The sequence below is a fragment of the Bradysia coprophila genome, unplaced genomic scaffold, assembly GCF_014529535.1.
Source record: "Bradysia coprophila strain Holo2 unplaced genomic scaffold, BU_Bcop_v1 contig_324, whole genome shotgun sequence".
Taxonomy (NCBI): domain Eukaryota; kingdom Metazoa; phylum Arthropoda; class Insecta; order Diptera; family Sciaridae; genus Bradysia; species Bradysia coprophila.
The window spans coordinates 1,057,305-1,078,660 of record NW_023503584.1 but is presented as its reverse complement, the minus strand read 5'-3'; the positions used below and the strand labels follow the sequence as shown (position 1 = coordinate 1,078,660).

The 21,356-nt window shown below is 36.3% G+C and overlaps 2 protein-coding genes across 2 annotated transcripts; one reads left to right on the top strand and one right to left on the bottom strand.

Annotated features, from left to right (window-relative positions):
- The first annotated feature begins 282 nt into the window (after nt 1-282).
- On the top strand, nt 283-17,147 carry LOC119079330 (MATH and LRR domain-containing protein PFE0570w). The gene is made up of 7 exons (XM_037187127.1): nt 283-577; nt 11,495-11,686; nt 11,759-11,929; nt 13,259-13,902; nt 13,963-14,633; nt 14,701-15,040; nt 16,060-17,147. The coding sequence occupies exons 2-7, from the start codon at nt 11,503-11,505 to the stop codon at nt 16,258-16,260; spliced, it is 2,211 nt and encodes a 736-aa protein (XP_037043022.1). The 5' UTR covers nt 283-577; nt 11,495-11,502; the 3' UTR covers nt 16,261-17,147.
- A 2,993-nt stretch (nt 17,148-20,140) lies between these two features.
- LOC119079685 (leucine-rich repeat-containing protein 15-like) lies at nt 20,141-21,151 on the bottom strand. The gene has a single exon (XM_037187743.1). The coding sequence runs from the start codon at nt 21,149-21,151 to the stop codon at nt 20,141-20,143; it is 1,011 nt and encodes a 336-aa protein (XP_037043638.1).
- Nucleotides 21,152-21,356: the final 205 nt, after the last annotated feature.

Sequence of the window (21,356 nt, the reverse complement as noted above, 5' to 3'; positions counted from 1 at the left end):
TGGAAAACAATAGCCAACATGATGGGTGGGTTAACACGGATCATTATAAAATATTAAGAAACATTCCATAATAAACATACACGACCAGTCTCAATGAAAGCACAATATCCCTACCAACCATCCATCATACATTTATCATCACTATATTCGATTCCGCTGGCCTGCGCTTTATCCATTTTTCCGACCATTTACCCATTTTCATTGAAAACCATACGGCGCACGCATATTGATTGTATGCCATACGTTCGGTCGATTTTTCCATTTCCATATAAAAAGCGTTTCATCTTGAACTCATCAGTTGTGCGAAGTTAATGCAATAGGCTCTGCCATCGACAAAAATTTAACGCTAAGAAACGATATTCCTACAAGTGTCAGTGTCGTTCCAATTGTTGTCTGCTGTGCTACAACTCTGGTCCTTGCATTCAATCGCAATCAAACTGTTAGGTGAACAGGTTCAAGTGATTGAATTTTATTTTTGTTGTTTGTGGTTATCGCTGCGAAATTGCAGACAGAGATAAAACAATTTTTCGGATAAGTTGAAGAACATATAGGAAACAAAGAAATTCCTTTCTCTTTGGTAAGTGGTGTGCTCGTTTAATTTACCCACTTTAAAGGCTATTCGATGACTTGTGGACTTCCACTGTTTCCAAAGATTAAATTTCATTTTTTTTTTTGTAAATTATTGAATCACCCATCCGATAAAATTTCCTCTTCGCGGTTAATTTTCCCTAACAGCGCCAGCGGCGAATTCGGTATGATTATGCTATGTACCTACATAAACGTTCACGTTCACAAATAAAAATTAACTTTGCGTATAAAATAATCAATTTGCCAGTCGTCTTGTTAATTTCATTTTCTCATTACAAGGATCGAACAACGTATACACACTTTGAAAACAAATTTTCATGCGGTTTTATCGTCAATTTCACTGTGTTCGATGGTGTACAAATATTTGCAGTTTCACAATGTAATTAGTGCACGGCAAGGAAACATAAGAAGTTTGATTCGAAAGAAAATTAATTTTAATTGGAAAGTAATTGGAATAATTATCAAAATTTTCATAATTTAACTCGGGAATTATATCAATCCCTTGGTGTGCATATAATGTTTCTCAAAGAAGAAAAAATGTCGATAAAATTGAGACAAAATGGCTCCGAGAATAAACGTAAAGTTCATGGTCGCCTTGGCGAACCTGTTGGCAAGTCATATTCCACAGCCAAAGACAAATTATAAATTCAATCGTTCGATATCAATTTCCTGTGGATGGGAAAATATACCTACGATGAAAGGATGCGATTAATTCATCATCTTTATTTACCTGATCTCTCCGCACCTGACTTCGTACTTAATTTTCGAAACGCAAAATTTTCAATTAAATTTTCCATCAGAAGGGATGAGTCTATTATAAAGCACTAAGCTGCATTGAAACAATTAAAAATGACACCCTTACATCAGATCAGCGGCAGTGTAATCCGAAATCCATCCCCCAATTTTATTTCACGGTCAAGGACATGAATCACGTTATTCATCATTCCACAACGCACACTGTAATATCAATTTGCTGCATAACATTCTGTGCATTTGTTTAATCTGAGCAATAATATTTTCCACTTAAATCGACCGATTCTACGATTGGGTTAATTCTATTTCTCTGTGCATACCCTCTCCACTGAACACATAAATTGATTATTTAACTTCATTTTACTTCAGCGAAGCAAAATTGAATCTATGGGAATCGAGATGGAAATTATTCGACATAATTATTCTAATGTAATCAATTTGTGGGTGTTTCCAATTCACGGAGCTTGTTTATTCATAAGCTCCATTGACTATGCCTATAGAGATTGTATTAAATATAAGTTTCATTTACATTGTTTTCTCGTAACTATTTCGAATTCAATCTACAGGGCGTCCACTCTTTATTTTATACTTTGATGGACGGCAGCCATACTTATAATTAAAGTAAAGCATCCCCAGACGTAACCCTGCCTTTGATGAAAAAGTATTTTACGAATCTATTACTTCATTCGTTTTAACAAAAATAAGACCTCATTGGCTATAACTGTAGAAACTGTCGATAGCAGATGACATTAGAAGTACTTCAACCATAAAGAGTCCGCTTTTCGATGCATGTAGTAGACGTAATGTTTCCAGTGTGAAATTTAGTGATCCGAGGCGAAGCCGAGCAACAACACTCACAAATAAAATGTTCCAAACAAGGACGTAATCTACTATCTACTACAACCGAGAAACTTCATTTGACGTCAACTAAATCAGAAGTGGTTGTATAGAAAGTAAATAGACTCACAGAGTAGGGATGAACTCTTTTTAAAGGCTTCGTGCGTGTTTGTGCTAAAAGGCGAAGTGGGCCTGACAAAAATCGTTCTTGAACGAGTCCTTTAGTACTTGATTGAGGATTAAATGTCGTATTTCCTACATCTAACCACAGCTTCCCAAAGCAACGTATGTATCGAATTTCTTGTGTTCTATTTAGAACATAACATTTAGAACAAATAGAAATTCGATGTGTGTGAGGCCAGCAACGTACTAACGGCAAAATATTTACGCTCGTTGTTCAATAATCCTTTGCCATGGCAACCATACAGAATGGAATGATGTACAGCTTAGTAAGAACAGTAATAATTAGTTACATTGCTCTGGAACTTCGTACTATAAACCTACCAAACAAAAGGGTCAATTGTGTGAGTATCTAGTTCCATACCTACCATGGTTCATGAATTCTCTTTCTCAACTCAGTGACAAAATAAGAGACTTTCCTTGGGTTTTTTGAGAAAAAACCGTTGAATGCAACTCGGTGACAATAGTTATTTATGCAACAAGTTAACAAATGGTGTTGTTACTAGATGTGATTCTATCAAACGAGCAAAGCGAGCAGCTCAATGTCGCTAGCTTCCTGCAAATGAGATCTATGGATTGCAGTAATAAAATATGCATCCGGATGCGCTTTCCGAATTTTAATCAAAAATATATAGAAAATTGACTCGTCCATGCATGGTTTGTATTGACAATGGTCGATATTTTTGACGGGGCATTATTGTTGGAAGTTTTAGTGCGTGAAATGATTGTTATTGGCCAAAAAGCTGGCGACCTCTATTATACCAATGAATGAACGAAAAATGATATGAGCAATCAAGTAGATTGCTTTTATGCACACTTCAAAAATTGGTTCGCTACGATTATATATCTCAATAGCCGGATGCTTAGATATGTTGCTCGATAAGGGGCTTCAAGCAAGGGCTTCGAAATTTGGTCAATTTGGTTAATAGTTCAAAAGAAGTGACAAAAAGTATTATACGAAAATCCATTTCGTCACTCAGTGACAGAAAGTGTATATGAAGATCCATTTCGCCACTCAGTGACAAAGAACAATATATAGGAAAACAGAGAAAAGAGACCACTCGAACGTTACCCAACCAAATGACGCATGAAAAGATTCACTTTTCGCAGCATCGGTGCAGAAATGTCTTCTTTGGTACATGATGTGTATTGTCACACTAAACCTACGGTCTCGAATGACAATCTCAACATCTAAAAAAGAATGAGAAATCATTTATCACTCGGTGACATAAATGACTGTTATTCTCTTCGTTCACTTCTTGAGGTTGCAGTAATTAATTTTCATATCGATCGGTTGGGTTAATTATTATTTATCCGCTGTTGCTTTATTCATTGTAAGCACTTTAGCAGTTGTTGCAAGGAAACGAATTCACACAAGAAAATAATTGCCTTTATACCACCCGTCCCATTCTTAATGTTGAGATACAGTGCCGCCTTTTCCATATGGGCCAAATGGGCAAATTCCCGTGGCGCCCGAAGTGGAGCATAAGAAAATGGCGCCCGAGGTCCTTAAAAAAATTTAGCTTTACTAAATTGGCGCCTATTTTCCAATTACCAGATGGCGCCTAAAAGCTAAAAGCGGCACTGGTTGAGAAAAGCTACTTCCTTTTTCGTGAAAACCATTGCTTAGTAACTGCAATACCTACTCATTAGATTATACCAAGAAATGTTGGTAATAACTCTACCATTTACTGACTCTGACAGAGAATTAACCCCCAACTCATATGAAAAGAAATTATTGTTTACCACTTCCAACAGCATATTTTCACGCGGCATTCTCTTCTCATTTCTACATAAAAGCAATTTAAATGCAAACGATATGAGTCCACACAGCAGGATAGTATTACTATTACCGACAAAAAATTCATTCATCAACCCGAAAATAAAATAATTTCAAACCTTTCTGCTGGAATTATACACTTAACGTAGTGAGGACATGATTTTCCACCAGATTATAACTATTTATATGTGTGCCATTGACATATCTTCCATCCTTTTACCCATTTTCATGAGATTATGTCAAGTGTACTTTGGACTTTTATAACGAAATTACAGAAAATTCTTTGTGATCGTCAGTCTGGTGGTGAATATGGCGGTAGATGAATAACGTGGAACACAACGCACAAATGATTATATAAATGAAATGATAAGAAATTTCGAAATTGCTTGGCATATTACATAATAAATGTGTTGCGTGTTCGCTGCCGACGTTGAATGCTTGACGTATTTTTCGATATTCTCAAAATATATATTTAATTCAATCATCAAACGTGTCTGAATTAAACTGAACATTTAGCCAACAATTTAGGCTTCTGATTTTACGCTTTTACGGCTTTTCAGAGAAAAGAAAAACTTTTTAATTAGTGTGCATTGAGGGAGTGAAAGTAAAGTCGGAAAGAAAACTTTTTATTTTTGAAATCAAATGTTACTCTTCTTCTTCTTCGTCTTAACCTGTTCTTTCAGAACCTTGGAGTTATCATGAAAATTCACCTTGGATACACATTTCATATGGTAACGACAGCGACGACCGACGACAAATAACAGCGTTGAACTTTTTGTAAAATGTGCTCTTTATATAACAAAATGCATGTTACAACTAATGAAGTACAAGATTTTTCAGCAGTATCATGTTTCAAAATCATTAGATCAAAAGAAGTAACAGACTTGATAATTGTACTAGTGCCATCTGCGCTTCTGCAGAAAAATTAAAAAGCTACGGCAGGTACTTACTCCCAAATCATTTACCACAAATTTTACTAAAATATCGAGCTCTCCAACAACAGTTTCTCTAATATTAGTAGACTAAAAAAACACGTTGAATTACGTGAAAGTCCCTTGGATATGACAATATACCTAGAGGAAATTGCTAAAATGTTACGCTGAATGAAAATCACCGTAGCAAAATTGTCGCTTGATGGTCTTAATAGAATTTTATTCGTCAATTACGAATCTAATTTGTCAGAGCAATAAATTAATTTCTTTCGGAGAAAATCCTCTTTTCTGCATCAAATGGTATTTACGGTTTGATGAATAAGAGAAAGGAGAAATGTTGACGGATTTTCTAAGTACAAAATAGGCTCCATAAATTGTTGGATTTGAAAAGTCATTAAATAGTCCAGGACTATTAGTCCTATATAAGATAGCATTCGCTAAATATCGTGTAGAATAAGGTAGGATATTTAAGCGGCCATTCATAAATTCATACAAGGAGGAAGCGTTTGACGAGGAAGTGAAAGCCAAGTAAGTGAGTCTGAAATTCGTCAAGTAAAAACCGTACAAAATGTGCCCGTTTCCTATGTAAATGCTATACCCACTCTACCAACCTAACTACTTTCATTAACGTGGTAAAAATGCAACATAACTTATGCATTTTACATGTAAAATTAGAAATTAGTCAACAGTACATGGTTCTGACAGCGTCAAAACGAAGGTTATTTGCTAGAGAGAGTATTGGTAAATGCCAATGCAACTATTTCGAAGTCTAAGAAACACATTACATGTAAGTCAATGTGGTTTCAACTCATGAAATTTGTTTAACGAAGAGACTATTGGCACCGGGTGCCATTAGCCACAGTATTATAAAGAGACTATTGGCACCCCGTGCCAATAGCATATTCGTTTGTTTAAAAAGTTTCTCACTTAGTTTTCTAAGAAAACTTTTCTTGTACTGTGATGAAGCGATCTAAAACATGCAGCGAAAGACTTATGCACAGTCCCTGCAGTGCTGTGACTTATGTCTTCATTCTATTCACCGTACCTGACATAATTATGTCTGTGACATATGTACGAACATAAGGTTCTGATGCGAAATACATTAAAATTATCAACGGGGTGGAGTGGGGTTTGAAGCAAAACCAACTTTTGCAAATCCATTTCTACGTTGCCGTTTATTGCGTGATATTAAAAGTGAGCTAAAAAAATAATTTTTTAAGGTGAATTGATTGGCTTCCTATCTCGTGAGAGATAATGTTCTCAATGATAACTTCTCATGCTTTGTCTGTCTAAAACAAAACGTATCAATCAGAAGTTGACAATCTGAAAATACATTCTTATTTGGTATAGATATTTCTAAATTCACATTTATACCAATTTTAGCAGGTGGCTGACTCTAAAAAAATTTTCAATTTAAAATCTATTTATTTTGATTGAATACCATTCAAATCGTTCAAACATCCACGTATTCTATCCAGACAAAAAATCGTAAAAATTTCAATTAAATGTTTTTTATGCATTCATCGCCATCGCCCATGTCATCATAACGCGATGAATTAAAATTGACAATATCCATCCTGCTGGCGAATGATAGCTATACAAATATAATCAATCAATCAGCCGCCGCTATTCAATCCATGCAAAGTTTTATGACTCTTTTTGTGTTGGACCGATATTTTTGTTAGAAACCGTACCGCTCTTTTTACTATTCACATTGTGCTCGTTGTGGATAAATATCCTCATGGCTATGATAAATAAGTGCAATTAAAGGCTACTTAATCATTCGATTATTTCATTTGTATTCGCAAAGCAGTGACACAAAATTGTCTGGGAACCATATAGGCGAGCATATAGGCACAGCAATACAGAAGATATACCTCTTAAATTTGATAAATGATATCATTACGTGTGTGTAAATGAGGGTGTAAATAATTCCTCTCTTAACACAACATTAAACCCTTACAAATTATCTTAAATAAACCACAAAGTCAAAGAATAATCCAATGAAGAATCATCCACTTTTGATAAATTTAAGTTTAATCTCATCTGTTATCGATACGGCACCGAAAATGAGCGATAAGGTATAGGTGTATAGTGTCATCTTATACAGAAAAATGAATGATTAAACAAATGAAGTAAAAGATTTTGTATACAACACTATATCCAACGTATCTCCTGTTCAACAATAGAAGTAACAGATTCGATAATTCTGCTTAAAATTTCACAGAATGTCAAACTGCGTGATAAACACGGAATAAAGGCAATTTGAACATCTTATCTGCAACAAAAATATTTTTCAAGTTCTATGTGCCTTAGACCGAAATTGTATTATTTATTCGAATGCGAAATGTATAACACGTACAATAGTGGTACTACACCTCTTGAGAGTAGTTTTTTAAATTCAGTAAAAATGTGACAAAGATACTGCCACATACATCGTAGTATATATGCCAAATTCTTTGAATTTGATATTTTCAGATTTATTTATGACAGAAGAGCATCCGATATCAATATTTTTACGTAACCGAATCGAATAAATGCCAAAACCGTAAGCTCATTATTAAAATGAAGGATTTTTTGTGACATGTTGATTCAGTCATTGTGTGTGTGTTTGACGAAAGAGAAAATCGATCGTCAAGCGAATTCGATTTCATAGAATAAATACGCCAATGCTTAATGAGTAAATATGAAAATGAAACCACGGTAACGATTATATTGTTATCCCTACCGGTCGACATCAGTCGAAGATAATGCCATGCGATGATATCGAATTTTCGGATGAAATAAATACAATAAGGAGGCCATACGCTCGCTAACAGCACAATTTTCTTTTTACTTTTCGACGGCCCCAAAAATCATCGCAACCACTTTGGAAATTAATATTTCTTCACCGAGAGATGGAAATTCGTCTTGTCTCGAATTCAACCTTGTGAATGTCTAAAAATAACATTTTTGTGATGTGTTATTCTATTCGTCGTTCGGAAATTGGATATTTCTTTAATGAGAGGGATTATTAAGACAGGCAGTAATTATCATCACTTTGATTAGGGTCTCCTGAGACGGTTTCCACTTAGTAAAACGTCTTTGTAAAGTCGTCTTATATATTCCTAATTCATAATAATTTATTAATTCGGCCGAATTTAGCCAGAAGCTTTATCCGAGGCCTTTATACCAGACGTGTGTGTCGGATGAAATTTCCTGTTTTAAGCTGCAAAAAATCGGATGAACAGAGTTTATTTTTCGTGTCAAATTTGTTAATCGGAGGCAAATGTCTATTGGGACTATTTTCAGATTTTTTTTTTAATTTTCCTTAATTTACCCAAAAATACTTTTTGAAAAATTTGATAAATACAGTTGGCGACTTTGGAATAAGTGAAGCATTTTGTTTCAACTATTTTGCAGCTGATAACCTCACCCACAAAAATGCTTACACTTGATTAAACGTGTGAAATAGTTACACGCAAGTGTCAGTGATAAATTGGTTAAAAAGAGGTAAAATATTTAGTTTGTATGAGTGAATCAACAGCTGAAACGAAATGTGTCACTTATTTCAAAGTCGCCGACTGTAGAAATATCGGAAAAGTTGAAGAAAAAAATATTTTTTGGAAAAATTAGTGAAAAATTGGAAAAGCATTTTTCCAAAATATATTTCGTGCTCGTGGGTCATTCTTCTTGAAGATGCACCCTATTCAAACTCTTCAGGGCAATGTACAGGCCCAATTTTACAATATAAGTATGGATGGATTTACGTTTACTCCACGAACAAATTGAGGATTAATTGTCACATACGTCGATAACGACGACAAAAATAATGACAATGTCTGGGTAATATGGTCCTTTATATAGTAAAATCAACGTTAAAAAAATTGAAGTACAAGATTTGACATCAACAGATTAAAAATTATTTTTATCGATGGAAGTAAGAGACTCGAAAATAATAATGGTCATACGCTTGCTGCCTGTAACAGGTTAAAGGGATCATTCACGAAACCATTCATAAATACCAAGGTCAATACATTATTTCTCTATTAGTTTGCGGCCGTAACGAATTCATTTGCCAAAATTTATCGAACTTTTGCTTCGAATAAATTCACTAAACTCTCGATAAATTTCAGTAAATTCGGTGGATGAAATCTATCAATAATCATCAATCAACATCCATCCAATCGCATGAACTAAAGCTCGTCGTTTATTTATGTCGTCGATATCGACATAGTTGTTTTCCACTTCGATGACCATGAACTCAACTAAACAAAGCTCCCATCTCTCATCACGGTGGGGCTGAACGAACTTTAAATAAACATGTCGACTTCCATCTCGGTTCTTTTCATAGCTGAGTTAGGGCAGGCGTGTACTATCCAACGGCACATGTTGCGGGCGCAACCGCTGAGCCGTTTCTGAGAACTAGGAATATCGTCGCCTGGCTCCGCGGAAGTTGCTGGACCATTGTTTGAAACTGGAATCGGTAGGGGGACAAATTCTAAGAACAACCATGTAAAAATTATTGCTCTCGGTCATTTGGTCGCAGAGCAATAGAAGCTGAAAGTCGAAAATTCCACCTCTTCAAGGAGTGATGCCTCCTCGACGAAGTTCCCGATCCAGCACTTTAATGGCGTTTCTATACAAAGTTAATGTGCTCTTTCGAATGGCAATCAAATTTTTTTGAAAGTGGTCTCTTTTGGTACATTTTCAGAAAAGTCACTTTTTTCCTACCCTCGGTGAACTTTGGCTGCTTCCATACCTTGCCGGTTGAAATATTTCAACACAACATACCTTTTAAAAGTTAGCCTGAAGTCCTACCTTTCCAATGATACCAAATATGCCATATATGATGCTCAGCAAGAACTATTTATGATAAAGATTTTGCATCGAGGTCGGGCTACTAGCAAATTTAGGGTCATTGAAAACGAAATTTCTATTCTTATGTTTGTTATGGCAAAATAAGCAGGACGGATAACTCACGTAAGGCGATTAGACATAGCTCAAAGACAATAATTTGTAATATTTGTCAATTTCGTTTTCCATGACCCTAAATTTGCTAGTAGCCCGACCTCGATGCAAAATCTTTATCATAAATAGTTCTTACTGAGCATCATATATGGCATATTTGGTATCATTGGAAGGTAGGACTTCAGGCTAACTTGACCAAGGTATGTTGTGTTGAAATATTCCAACCGGCGAGGTATGGGATTCCAACCGGCGAGGTATGGGAGTAGCCAAAGTTCACAGAGGGTAGCAAAAAAGTGACTTTTCTGAAAATGTACCAAAAGAAACCAATTTCAAAATTGTTTAATTATTATTCGAAAGAGCACATTAACTTTGTCTAGAAACGCTATTAAAGTGCTGGATCGGGAACTTCGCCGAGGAGGCATCACTCCTTGAAGAGGTGGAATTTTCGACTTTCAGCTTCTATTGCTCTGCGACCAAATGACCGAGAGCAATAATTTTTACATGGTTGTTCTTAGAATTTGTCCCCCTACCGATTTCAGTTTCAAACAATGGTCCAGCAACTTCCGCGGAGCCAGGCGACGATATTCCTAGTTCTCAGAAACGGCTCAGCGGTTGCGCCTGCAACATGTGCCGTTGGATAATACACGCCTCCCCTAACTCAGCTATGAAAAGTTCGTTCAGCCCCACCGTGCATATAAATGAGAGAATCTCCCTTTCTCTATTTGATGATTAAATCTTAGAATACTAATTTTGATGTAACGCTCCTATGAATTATCGCATTATAATAAGTTACCTTTTTACCACCCACAAACCCAATTAAATATCTCAGTTAGACTGTCCAGATCATCATCTTTTATACCATGTCAATATGTAACATCTTCATTTCGATGAATAACAACAAAACAAGACGGTTGCTTTATAATGTGCAGCTATAAGTTAAATTATTGATTAATACCCATTACAACACCCACACAGCCCACATCTACACTCGTAATTTCCTCACAGGTAAAACGGAAGGTGATGTTTTGTGTGCAGAATACGGTTTCTTCTTATGAGATTAATAGACATACGACATACACCCCGTTCAATCAAAAATGCAGATAGTTGTTCCCGAGAATAAATTCTTGAATTAATTGCTAAGCGGATTTTTAATGAAAATTGTGGGGTGTTGTTGAGCTAAAAACAAGAATTTCTTTAATTTCGATCAAGATGTTGAGATAGGGTAAACAGCCTAGTTACGAACCCTCTGTCAATTACAAGCACTGAACGATAAAAGGGAGTCACTCACAAAATGTGTGCTAGAAACAGTCAAAGCCAGGGACTCGTAAATAACATGAAGGGAGATCGTACCCGACCTTTTTACCCTAGATTTTTATCGTTTACAACTCTTTTGAGAAAATTCTAATTTTTTGCATTGAGTGACACACATCAAAGAAGACATTTTACTTAGCGTCCGTTTTCTTCCTTTTTTCAGGTCTAATTATGACCAAAACATGTTTATGCCTATTACTGCACATAATATGGGCGGTAACGACACAGGCACAACATAAATCACATTCGCTACAATCAGCAGTAGATGCACTTCACCGAAGAGAAGCACAGCTAGCATTAAGGGAGCTTGAAAATGCACATTCATTGTCGGACGAGAGTGGATACTACAATGAAAGTAAGCAATTCTGGGTGTTTCATCGCTTGAAATTACAATTTTTTCTTTTTTATTAAATCACTTTCAATACAGATCCTGCTGAATTGGAACACATAAAGCAGCAAGAATTGAATAAATTGTTAGCAAATTATTTAGGTAGCGACGATGATGACAGAGAACAATCACCGTATGAATCGGAATTTGATGACGAAGACTATAATGGATTTGATGAACGTAAGCGTTCAATGTTCCGGGAGCGGGGAAGTAAGTGAAAAAAAAATGTTTTGAGATGAATAACGTGCTGACTCATTCTTTAGCAGGGCATATTTCTAAGAATTTAATTCTTTAAAAATACCGTAAAATTCTTTAGGAAAATTTTATGGAATGTTAAGAATTAACTTCCTAAAAATATGTTCTGTTCTTTAGACGTTGTATAGATCCGTTCTAAATCTGGTCTCTGCTTCGGTTTTATTTCGTAAAATATTTCGTTTAGAGAACAGACTCTAAAAAAAGTTTTAGATTTCTATAAAGACTTCACTGCAGGGCCTAACATTCGGAATTTTTTCAAGAATCTATAAGGATTTTGAGAATTTTTAAAGAATTTTAAGGAATTTTCAAATTAAATTTAAGAATTTTTAAACAATTTAAGAATAAATATTTCGAATAATAAGCCCTTGCAAAAGTCATCTGTTACTATCAACAACGTTGAGAAAATCCGGCAATGAGCACTGGTTAGTGTTTTCTTTGAAAGCACATAGCACAGTGCAACTAAAGAAGCTCCTTTCAACAAACGAAGCAATAACTTAGTAATTCAATCGAAACCATTAACTCTGCGTTTATGAAAGGTTAACTGACGAGAGTTTCGGAATAGGTGTGGGCGGCGTGGAAAGCATTTTTAGCAAATTTCTGTTTTTTCACTTTAGCCGAATAATTTCCGCTTCACTTCCAATGGCATACACACACCACCAATGATCAATTTATGTTCCACATAAATAAATAAATTTTCTCTTTTCCACCCATCTTACAACCAATGTAGGGTTATTATGGTAGTTCGAGTTAGGCTAGCACCGTGATGCATAAATGTATTTTCTTCGTCTTCTTATAAACCTTAAAAACCTCTTGTGGAAAGGTTAAGAGAATGAATTGAATATAATGTAATGTATTGTTACTAGCTGGTTATACTAGGAATTGTTCCGATGAAGTGGTGGAGAAATATTTGCGGAGGCGTTTGGAAAACTTTATTTTAAATAAAAGGTAATAACGATAAATTTCCTCAATTTGAAAGAAGAAAAAACCCATTCGATTGTAAGTAATGAATTGAGGGTAATGACGCTCGTTTATTTACATTAAGTTCGGCATTATGTAACTCGAATTCACATTAAGTTCAAGATTGCGTAACTTGCATTTGTACATGTTCCCTTCTTCAACATTATTTGCAAATAAAAAAAAAACTTTCGTCTGATGGCTTGAATGCAATGCAAACAATAGGTCAAGTTCAAAGGTTTATTTTCCCGTTGAAATTCTGTTGAATTGTACCTTTCGCTTGGAATAACTTTCATAGACATAAAACTCATCCATTCTTTGCCATAACAGTTCCAGACACCCCATACCAAAGCGTATTCCGTGAACGCGAATCCGACAACCGTCAACCGGAACTAGCCGCCCAGTTTCTGAAAGAGATTGACCGCGAGCGCAATTTGGAACGTGAAGAGGCGTACAAGGATAATCTTCGCCGTTTGTGGGAAAAATACCAAATGCAAGAAAATGAAATCGAAGAGGAACTGTTTGACGATGACAAACAGCACAACATTGGACCACAGTCGTATTGGGGACCTGTGCCGGAAAAACGTCGCCTTGTGTTGCCGTGGTTGCCAGCAATACGACGGAAACGGTTTCCGGTTGCAAAGCGATCGTCAACGTATCCCAAGCAAGATGCACAGATATCCGGAACGAATGAAAAAGTTGCACGTGACTTGGAAGCGATTTTTGGCGGAAGTGATGTAATCGATGAGAAAAAGAAGCGGTCCAGCGGTGATGCAGTTTCCAAATCGGTTAGTACGACAACTACGGCGAAGCCACATAAAATCGACAAGAAGAGTGATCGATCGAGAGACGATGAAAATTTAGCTCGCCAAGATCAGTCGCAACATTATGACGATTATCAGAAAGATAAGCCAGAAGATGTTCATTCCAATGACGACAACGATGAGTACCATGATAGTGATCACGACCATGAGGTTAATCTATCTGTCTTTGATTTCCAGAGCTCTTATCAGAAAGAATTATTTTCTTTACAGCACGACCATGACCATGAACACGAACATGATCACGAGGAAGACGAGGAGGACGATTTTGAAGACGACGATGACGATGATAAAAAGAAGAAACGATCAACCATTGAGGTCAAGAAGAAGCGAGGTAATCTGGAAATTTTGAGAGAAGACCAAATCATACCCGGCGATTTGACTGATTTGAGAGGTAAAAAGTCGATCCAGTGGAACAAGTATTTCGGACTAGATCGCAAAAAGAAATCGGACGATTGGTTTATGAGCAAGTACGGTAATCCTCACCACAGTCAGCACGACGAGTATCCGATAAAAAACTTTCGCCATCACGATGAGGTATCGAAACCAAGCAGTTTAGACGAAGAGAAGCTTCAGAACATGAACCAGAAATTGAAAAATATCGAGGACTTGATCATCGACGAAACGGTGAAATACACTGGTGCTCATGAAGGTACATCAAATCCCGACGAAATTCAAAAACTGAAGGACCACGTCATATCCCGCCTGGCAACAGCTTACAGCTTGGAAAAGATGAGACGAGCCCTCGATAAACTTAAGCAATCGGTTGACAACGAACGACACTTAGGACAAAATGAAATCGACGAAGAAAAACGAAAGACTGAAGCGGAGAAAGAGAAACGGGTGGCAATCAAGAAGGAAAAGGTTCAATTCGACAACAATCAGTAAGTCATCGACAAAAATTAAAGCGAAAATAGAAAATTTGAAGGAAAAAGGTTTTCTCAATTTTAGTCATGCAATCGAACCGACCCACGAAAAAGTGGTACAGGATGTCCAGAACAGCGCTCAGGATGTTCCCGAAGAGGATAAAAAGAAGAAGAAGAAGAGTGTGTTGGCCACTAAATCATTCCCCGACTACAACGACATTAGCGAATTCGAAGAGGAACTGGGTGCGGGTCATTTCGAACCGCACGAAGGCTTTTCAAGTGGTAGAACGAATGGTCTTACGCCGAGCCAATGTCCACTGATTCTATCGATGGAGAAACGTTGCCGTGGTGTTGATTTGCTTAGTGGTGATATGCAGCAAGAGCTATTGCCTGTCTGCGGCATACATCAAATTTGCTATTTATGCGTAAGTCAATTTTTGGCAATCTTTTGTAGTTATGGCTATATCAACTGTCAATGACAGCAAAGGCAAAATTAAATAATGGACTGTACCTTCAGTCGGCTTATTATAGTAAAATGAATGTTGCAACAAATGAAGTAATAGATTCGATAACCATTCGATCGCTGTCGTTTTTACAAAACTCGTCATACTCAAAAAGGTTTCATTCGGTAGAACATACCTTACGAGAACGGGTCTGATATTATTCTACCCAACTTTCAATCAAGGTTTCAGTGGCATTGATTCACAAAAAATAAGTTTTCGAAAGCTACACATTCTATTGATGTTATAGAGTTTTGACAACTTGTTACTCTATAGATTTAGTAACATCCAGAGCTGCACAAGGATACAGCGAACTGTATAAGTCATTCACATCACTAACCCTTCCGAGAGGTTTCAACCTCTTTGCTTTGACCAGTTTGCGAGCTTTAACCTCTTTGTGAGCTTTAAAATTTTTGTAAGCTTTAAGTTCCTTGTGAGATATACAATATTTTGGAAAACTTTTAACTATTTGTGAACGTTACTGTACGTGTGAGTTGCATTCTCTATCTGAATTTAAGCTCTTTCAAAGCTTTAACCTCTTTGTGGATTATAACCAATTTGAAAGCTTTAAGCTCATTCAAAGTTTTACCATTTTTTTAAGAGCTTTAAGCTCATTAACGCAATCTATTGAAAGGGCTGGAAGGGTTTAGAATAATGTCAGAATTCTGCCCATTCCAATTTAATGCATTAAACGCGTTAATCTATTTGCGAACTTTACCGTCTGTTCGAGTTTTCATCTACCTGTGAGCTTTAAGCTCTTTCAAAGCTTTAACCTCTTTACAACCTCTTCGTAAGTTTTACTCTTCAAGATCTCTATTTTCCGAGAGATTCACAACTCTGCTAGAGCTACATTATTCCTCGATAGCTCTTCTAAGTCGTTAAGAAACCAACGCTCCAGTAGCGATAATAATTCGTCAATTTTTACACGAACACTCCGATTCCAGGGAACGTCACAATCGTCCTGTGATTTCCAATATCTAAATGACGCCGACTCTGTGTGTGGCCACAACAAGGAATGCCAGTCAGCTGCTCGTTCCGCATTGATGATTTTACGTGGATCGCCCGGACCGTTGCTCGGACCCAGAGAATGCGCCAAAAATCCGTGCTTACATCAGGTATTGCGCGACATTGGTCTGCCAATTTAAGCGGATCGTTTCAGTGTGTGCGTGTTTGTTTCTTATTTGCATAAACAAAACAAAAATCTAATTTACATTTTCCAATTTGATTGATTATTATAATATTACCAAAAGGAGAAAAAAGTGTAAAAATATATTCTTTAGATAAACATTATAAATGTATACACACAAAAAAAAAGAGAACTTTTTAGATGATAAAGAAAAATGATGGAGTAAGAGAGACAGAGGGAAGAGAAGAAGTCGTTGTTTAACTCTATGAATAACATTTTACTTCTGAATAACATGGAGACATGTTTCAATGGACAAGTATAAATTTAAAGAAGAAAATAAATTAATTTTTAAGAGAAAAAAATTTTGTTGTAAATATGAAACCATAAAATGTGCAACTTTTTGGGCAGCTAAAATTTTTTTGTCTGTATTAATCTGTATTAACAATGAAATTGTTCCATTACATTTTGCTGTGTATTAAGCGAAAGGCATTTTACTAATCCATATATACCACCACCCCCACCATCCATGTTCTCAGTAAGACATCCAATAATTATAAATTAAAAATAAATGAAACAATTGTATTTAATGTATCAATGGCTGGCTAAATATCAATATATCACACATAAGACTATAAAACGTTTTCTCTCTTCCTAAGTTTTCCGAGCATATACCGTTGAATTAAAGATGAACTCTGCTGATGATAATAATATTTTTATAATATGTATAATGAAACAAGACGAGACGGAAAACTCATTCATTTTTCATTCAGAATTTTATTTTATTTCATAATGAACTCTGTTCACGATCTTTTGCTTAAGTTAAGCCTAATTTTTGTTATATATTTCCACATTGGACTTTTTGATTCAATTTATCATTAAAAATTAAAAGAAAATATTGTTGTCAAAGAGAAATTGTTATTTATTTTCGGACTTTGTTGTTGTGGTGAAAATGAGTGGTCATTGCGACTATTTCCTTTATTTCGGATTTCTCAGATGCACCTAGCCTGAAAAATCTAAGACTCGGAACAGGTCGAAATTTATTTGGCATGATTGGAACAAAACAAATCAGAAAGGTAAAACTTATGTTATGTTATCCAGGTGATTGCATCAATCCGCTTGTTTTGCGTTGGTCGAGATTTTCATTTAGCCGATTCGATTGGAAACCAAAATCTGTGTAAGCAACACAACAACTGGAGGCCCTAACACTATCCCTTCAGCCAAACAACTGTGTAAGAATTTCATTACTTCGAAAATCGACTTTTTTCACAGATTTTCGGAGAGCGGAACCGTTTTTTATGACACAAGCACCTGGACTATAATATGGTAGCTGTAGCTACTTAACGTTAGTTTTAGAATGTCTCCTACACCGCTCACACGAAGATTTTCGACATTTTTAAAAGTCGAACGTGTGCGTCTCTAAAATGCCTATAGTAGGGCTCACTAGCTACATTTTGGTGTATTTTGGTATAAAAGCGTGAATTTTTAGCCCCGTACGAAGTACTGGGGGCTTATAAGATTAATATGCCGTTTGTAACACGTCGAATTGGAAGCAGACAGTAAGGGCAAAGCATTTGGTTATGTTCATAGATAACGAATCCGCAATAAAAAAAATGTCCGTCCGTCCGTGACCCCTCTAGCTTGAGCAAATCTCAACCTTTTTTCAAAATTCTTTTTTTCCCCGATTGGTATCGACAAAAGTAAGGTCAAGTTCGAAAATGGACATGGTAGGGTCGGCCCTTCCAGAGCTAGGGCCCTATAGGTGTTTCTCAGTCTTTCGACGATATCTACCGAAATACGCACGCAATAGCTGCTTGTGATATATCAAATGAAAGGTATTGACGAGTAGAACAAAGTTGCTGAACATTGTTTTTGGGTAAGATGCAACGCGGGCTTGTTGGGAGGGCTCAAAGGTCGTTACTCGGCCCTAAGTGTTTTTTGCACATAAATCGAGTAAATCTCATCCGATTTTGCTAGATTTAGTTTTTTATGGAAGGTAATTGAATACCGAAAAGAACGTGGCGAAAAAAGTTTCAAATTTGGGCCCTTGGACTAAGGCCGCTACTCGGCCCTAAGTGTTTTTTCCACATAAATCGAGTAAATCTCATCCGATTTTGCCAGATTTAGTTTTTTATGGAAGGTAATTGAATACCGTAAAGAACGTGGCGAAAAAAGTTTCAAATTTGGGCCCTTGGACTAAGGCCGCTACTCGGTCCTAAGTGTTTTTTGCACATAAAGCGAGTAAATCTCAACCGATTTTGCTAGTTTTTGTTTCATTTGAGAGGTAATTGAATACCCAATGGAAAGTTAGCAAAAAATTTTGGGTTTCTAAAATAATGTCGTAAATTGTTGGTTTTATTTGAAAGGTACTTCGTACGGGCTTTCGTAATTGCGCTATGCGCAATTTTAAAAATAAACACTTTCAGTAAATTTGACCATGCCCAACTTGACTTGCATTTTGGTAACAGACGCATTAGAGGGTTGTAGACGTATTAGGGTTGCGGGCGTATTACGGCTACGGACGTAATATGGTTACGGACGAAATAGGATTACGGGTCGTACGGGGCTAAGTCGCAGCAAACGCTCCGACTGTTCTGATGCCTTGTTTATCATTGGTTGATCCAATTGGAGTTTTAGATGCAGAGGTAACTTCGATGAATTTCTGTGTAGCGGAAATCGAATCTACACAGGTGATATTGGGCTCAAACGAAAGCTAAAGGTTCAAAGTTTTTTTTTGTGGAAAATTTTTTCCAGAATTTTTCGTTTTTCCAGCAGTTTTCCCGAATTTTCTTAAAAATGATATTTTAAAGTTGAGTTGAAAGTTAAGTAATTTTTAAAATTGATTCAAAAAAGTTGTTAAAACGTTGGAAACTGAACGTGCAACGATAATAGCGAAGAAAAAAAAACGTTTTTGAATCAAAATTTTAAAAATTACTTAACTTTTACCTGAGTTTTAAAATATCATTTTTAAGAAAACTCGGAAAATTGCTGGAAAAACGGAAAAATCTGGAAAAAAAAATTTAGACCTTTAGCTTTCGTTTGAGCCCAATATCACCCGTGTAGATTCGATTGCCGCTACACAGAAATTCATCGAAGTTACATCTGCAGCTAAAACGTCAACCGGATGTAGATGGCGCTAGATGTCACTTTTTCAAAGTCTCCTAATCGTTTTGGAATCCACAAATGCATGTTTATCAATGGTAAAAAATTCACGCCTTTATACCAAAATGCACCAAAAAATGTATTTTGTTCAACTAGTGAGCCTTACTACTACAACGACTATAATTTCAATCAAAAACGATCAGGTTTGCATCACGATCTGCGATGTTACTGTAATGAAAAGCGAACTGTAATTCGTAAAGGGATGGATCGACACGAGACGGATTCTCTGAACAATTGCTGTTTGTACAATGAAGAGGACAAACTATTTTACAGTAGTTCAAGAAAACATACTTCATTTCATAGGTTGTGAAGTTTAAGTCATAAAAGCTCATTGAAACTTTCTTTTCTTTTTGAAACTTTCTTTTGTGACACTCAGAGCGTTCACTTTTTTTATCAGTTCAGAGTCCACGAAAAAAGTAAGTCTGGGTCTGAGCTGTGCAGCATTAGATCTTATAGACTAGACATAGAAAAAAAAACTGAGTTAGACAACTAAATTTCAATTTAATTTGTTAAATTTCCAACATAACATGTGGTTGATTTGATACTGATTTAAAAATCGAGAGGAATCGGAAATTTTGAATGCTCTACTCATTCCGCATAAATGATACTGATTGACATCACGATACATACTCACGCTTCGTAATGGGGTTCTCTTGTGGAATGAATACAAAGAATCGGATTGAAATTATCCATCCTTACAATTATCTAATATCAGTATATTCCACGCAACGAAAGCTCATTTAAATATGTCCCCAATTTGCATAGCACTGATCAAAAGCGTTGGACGTATTGAATTCAATATTTTCAAACAATTGATTCACGCATCGATTGCCTCTAGCATTGAATTGTCGAAGATTGGGGAAGTTTTCAAAGAATCCCCGTTGAATTACGTCTATTCTGTTACTTTCGACTCTTAATGTTTGTAACAACGGTAACACTCCAAATGATCCTGACTCCAATCTCACAATAGAGTTTTGCGCAAGAATAATTTCAGTAACGTTTGAAAGTGACTGGAAAATGCCGGTTGGCAAAGTTTCAATTAGGCCGGACACTACAGACAACCGATTTAAATTGGCCAAACCCCGGAACGTATCTTGATGAACAGAGGTCACATATCCACCTCCTATTCCGAGATATAGTAAATTTGGTGCATTAATGAACGTGTCAGCTTGAAAGGCGATGATTTCTTGGCTAAAAATTTCCAAATTAACCAAAGAATCGATTCCGGAAAATACTGCAGGATTTAATGATCTCAGCTTATTGTTTGACAGCCGCAACACACGCAGACTGGGCAGTCCGACAAACGCCATGTCCTCAATTATTGTTATTAAATTTTCATCCAATAATAAATCGCTTAGGCCATTCATTGCACCGAACGTATGTCGCTCAATCTTGTTTAACGAATTGTTGGTCAGTTCGAGTGTCATCAAATTGTCGAGTGTCGTTCCGTTGAAATCGATTGCACTTATGTTATTAGATCTCAAGCTCAACGATGACAAATCAGTTAGACCCGTAAACACATTTCCATTCACTTCACCACTGATGTTATTAAACGACAGCGAAAGGGTTCTTAGACGAGGCGGCCACACGTCAGGTATTTCAGTAATACGATTTTGACTTAATCCTAGAAATCTCAAATTTTCAAGCCCACTGAAAGAGTTTTGTCCAATCCAAGTAATATCGTTGCCCGAAAGGTTTAAAAATTCCAAATTCCGGCAATTTCGAAACGTACCGCTAGTGATAAATGTCATTTTGTTGGTATTCAAGTCAAGATCGCGCAATCTTTCACACGACCCGAAACTTTGATCCGAGATAAATGTTAATTCGACCCGTCTCAAATACAAAATCTCTGTGTTTGGGAATTGTCTCAGTATAGAACCTGGCAGAAAATGGATTTGTTGGTTGAATGCCTCAATGAATGGCCTGAACATCTAGATCACCGAGGCTCTCTCTATG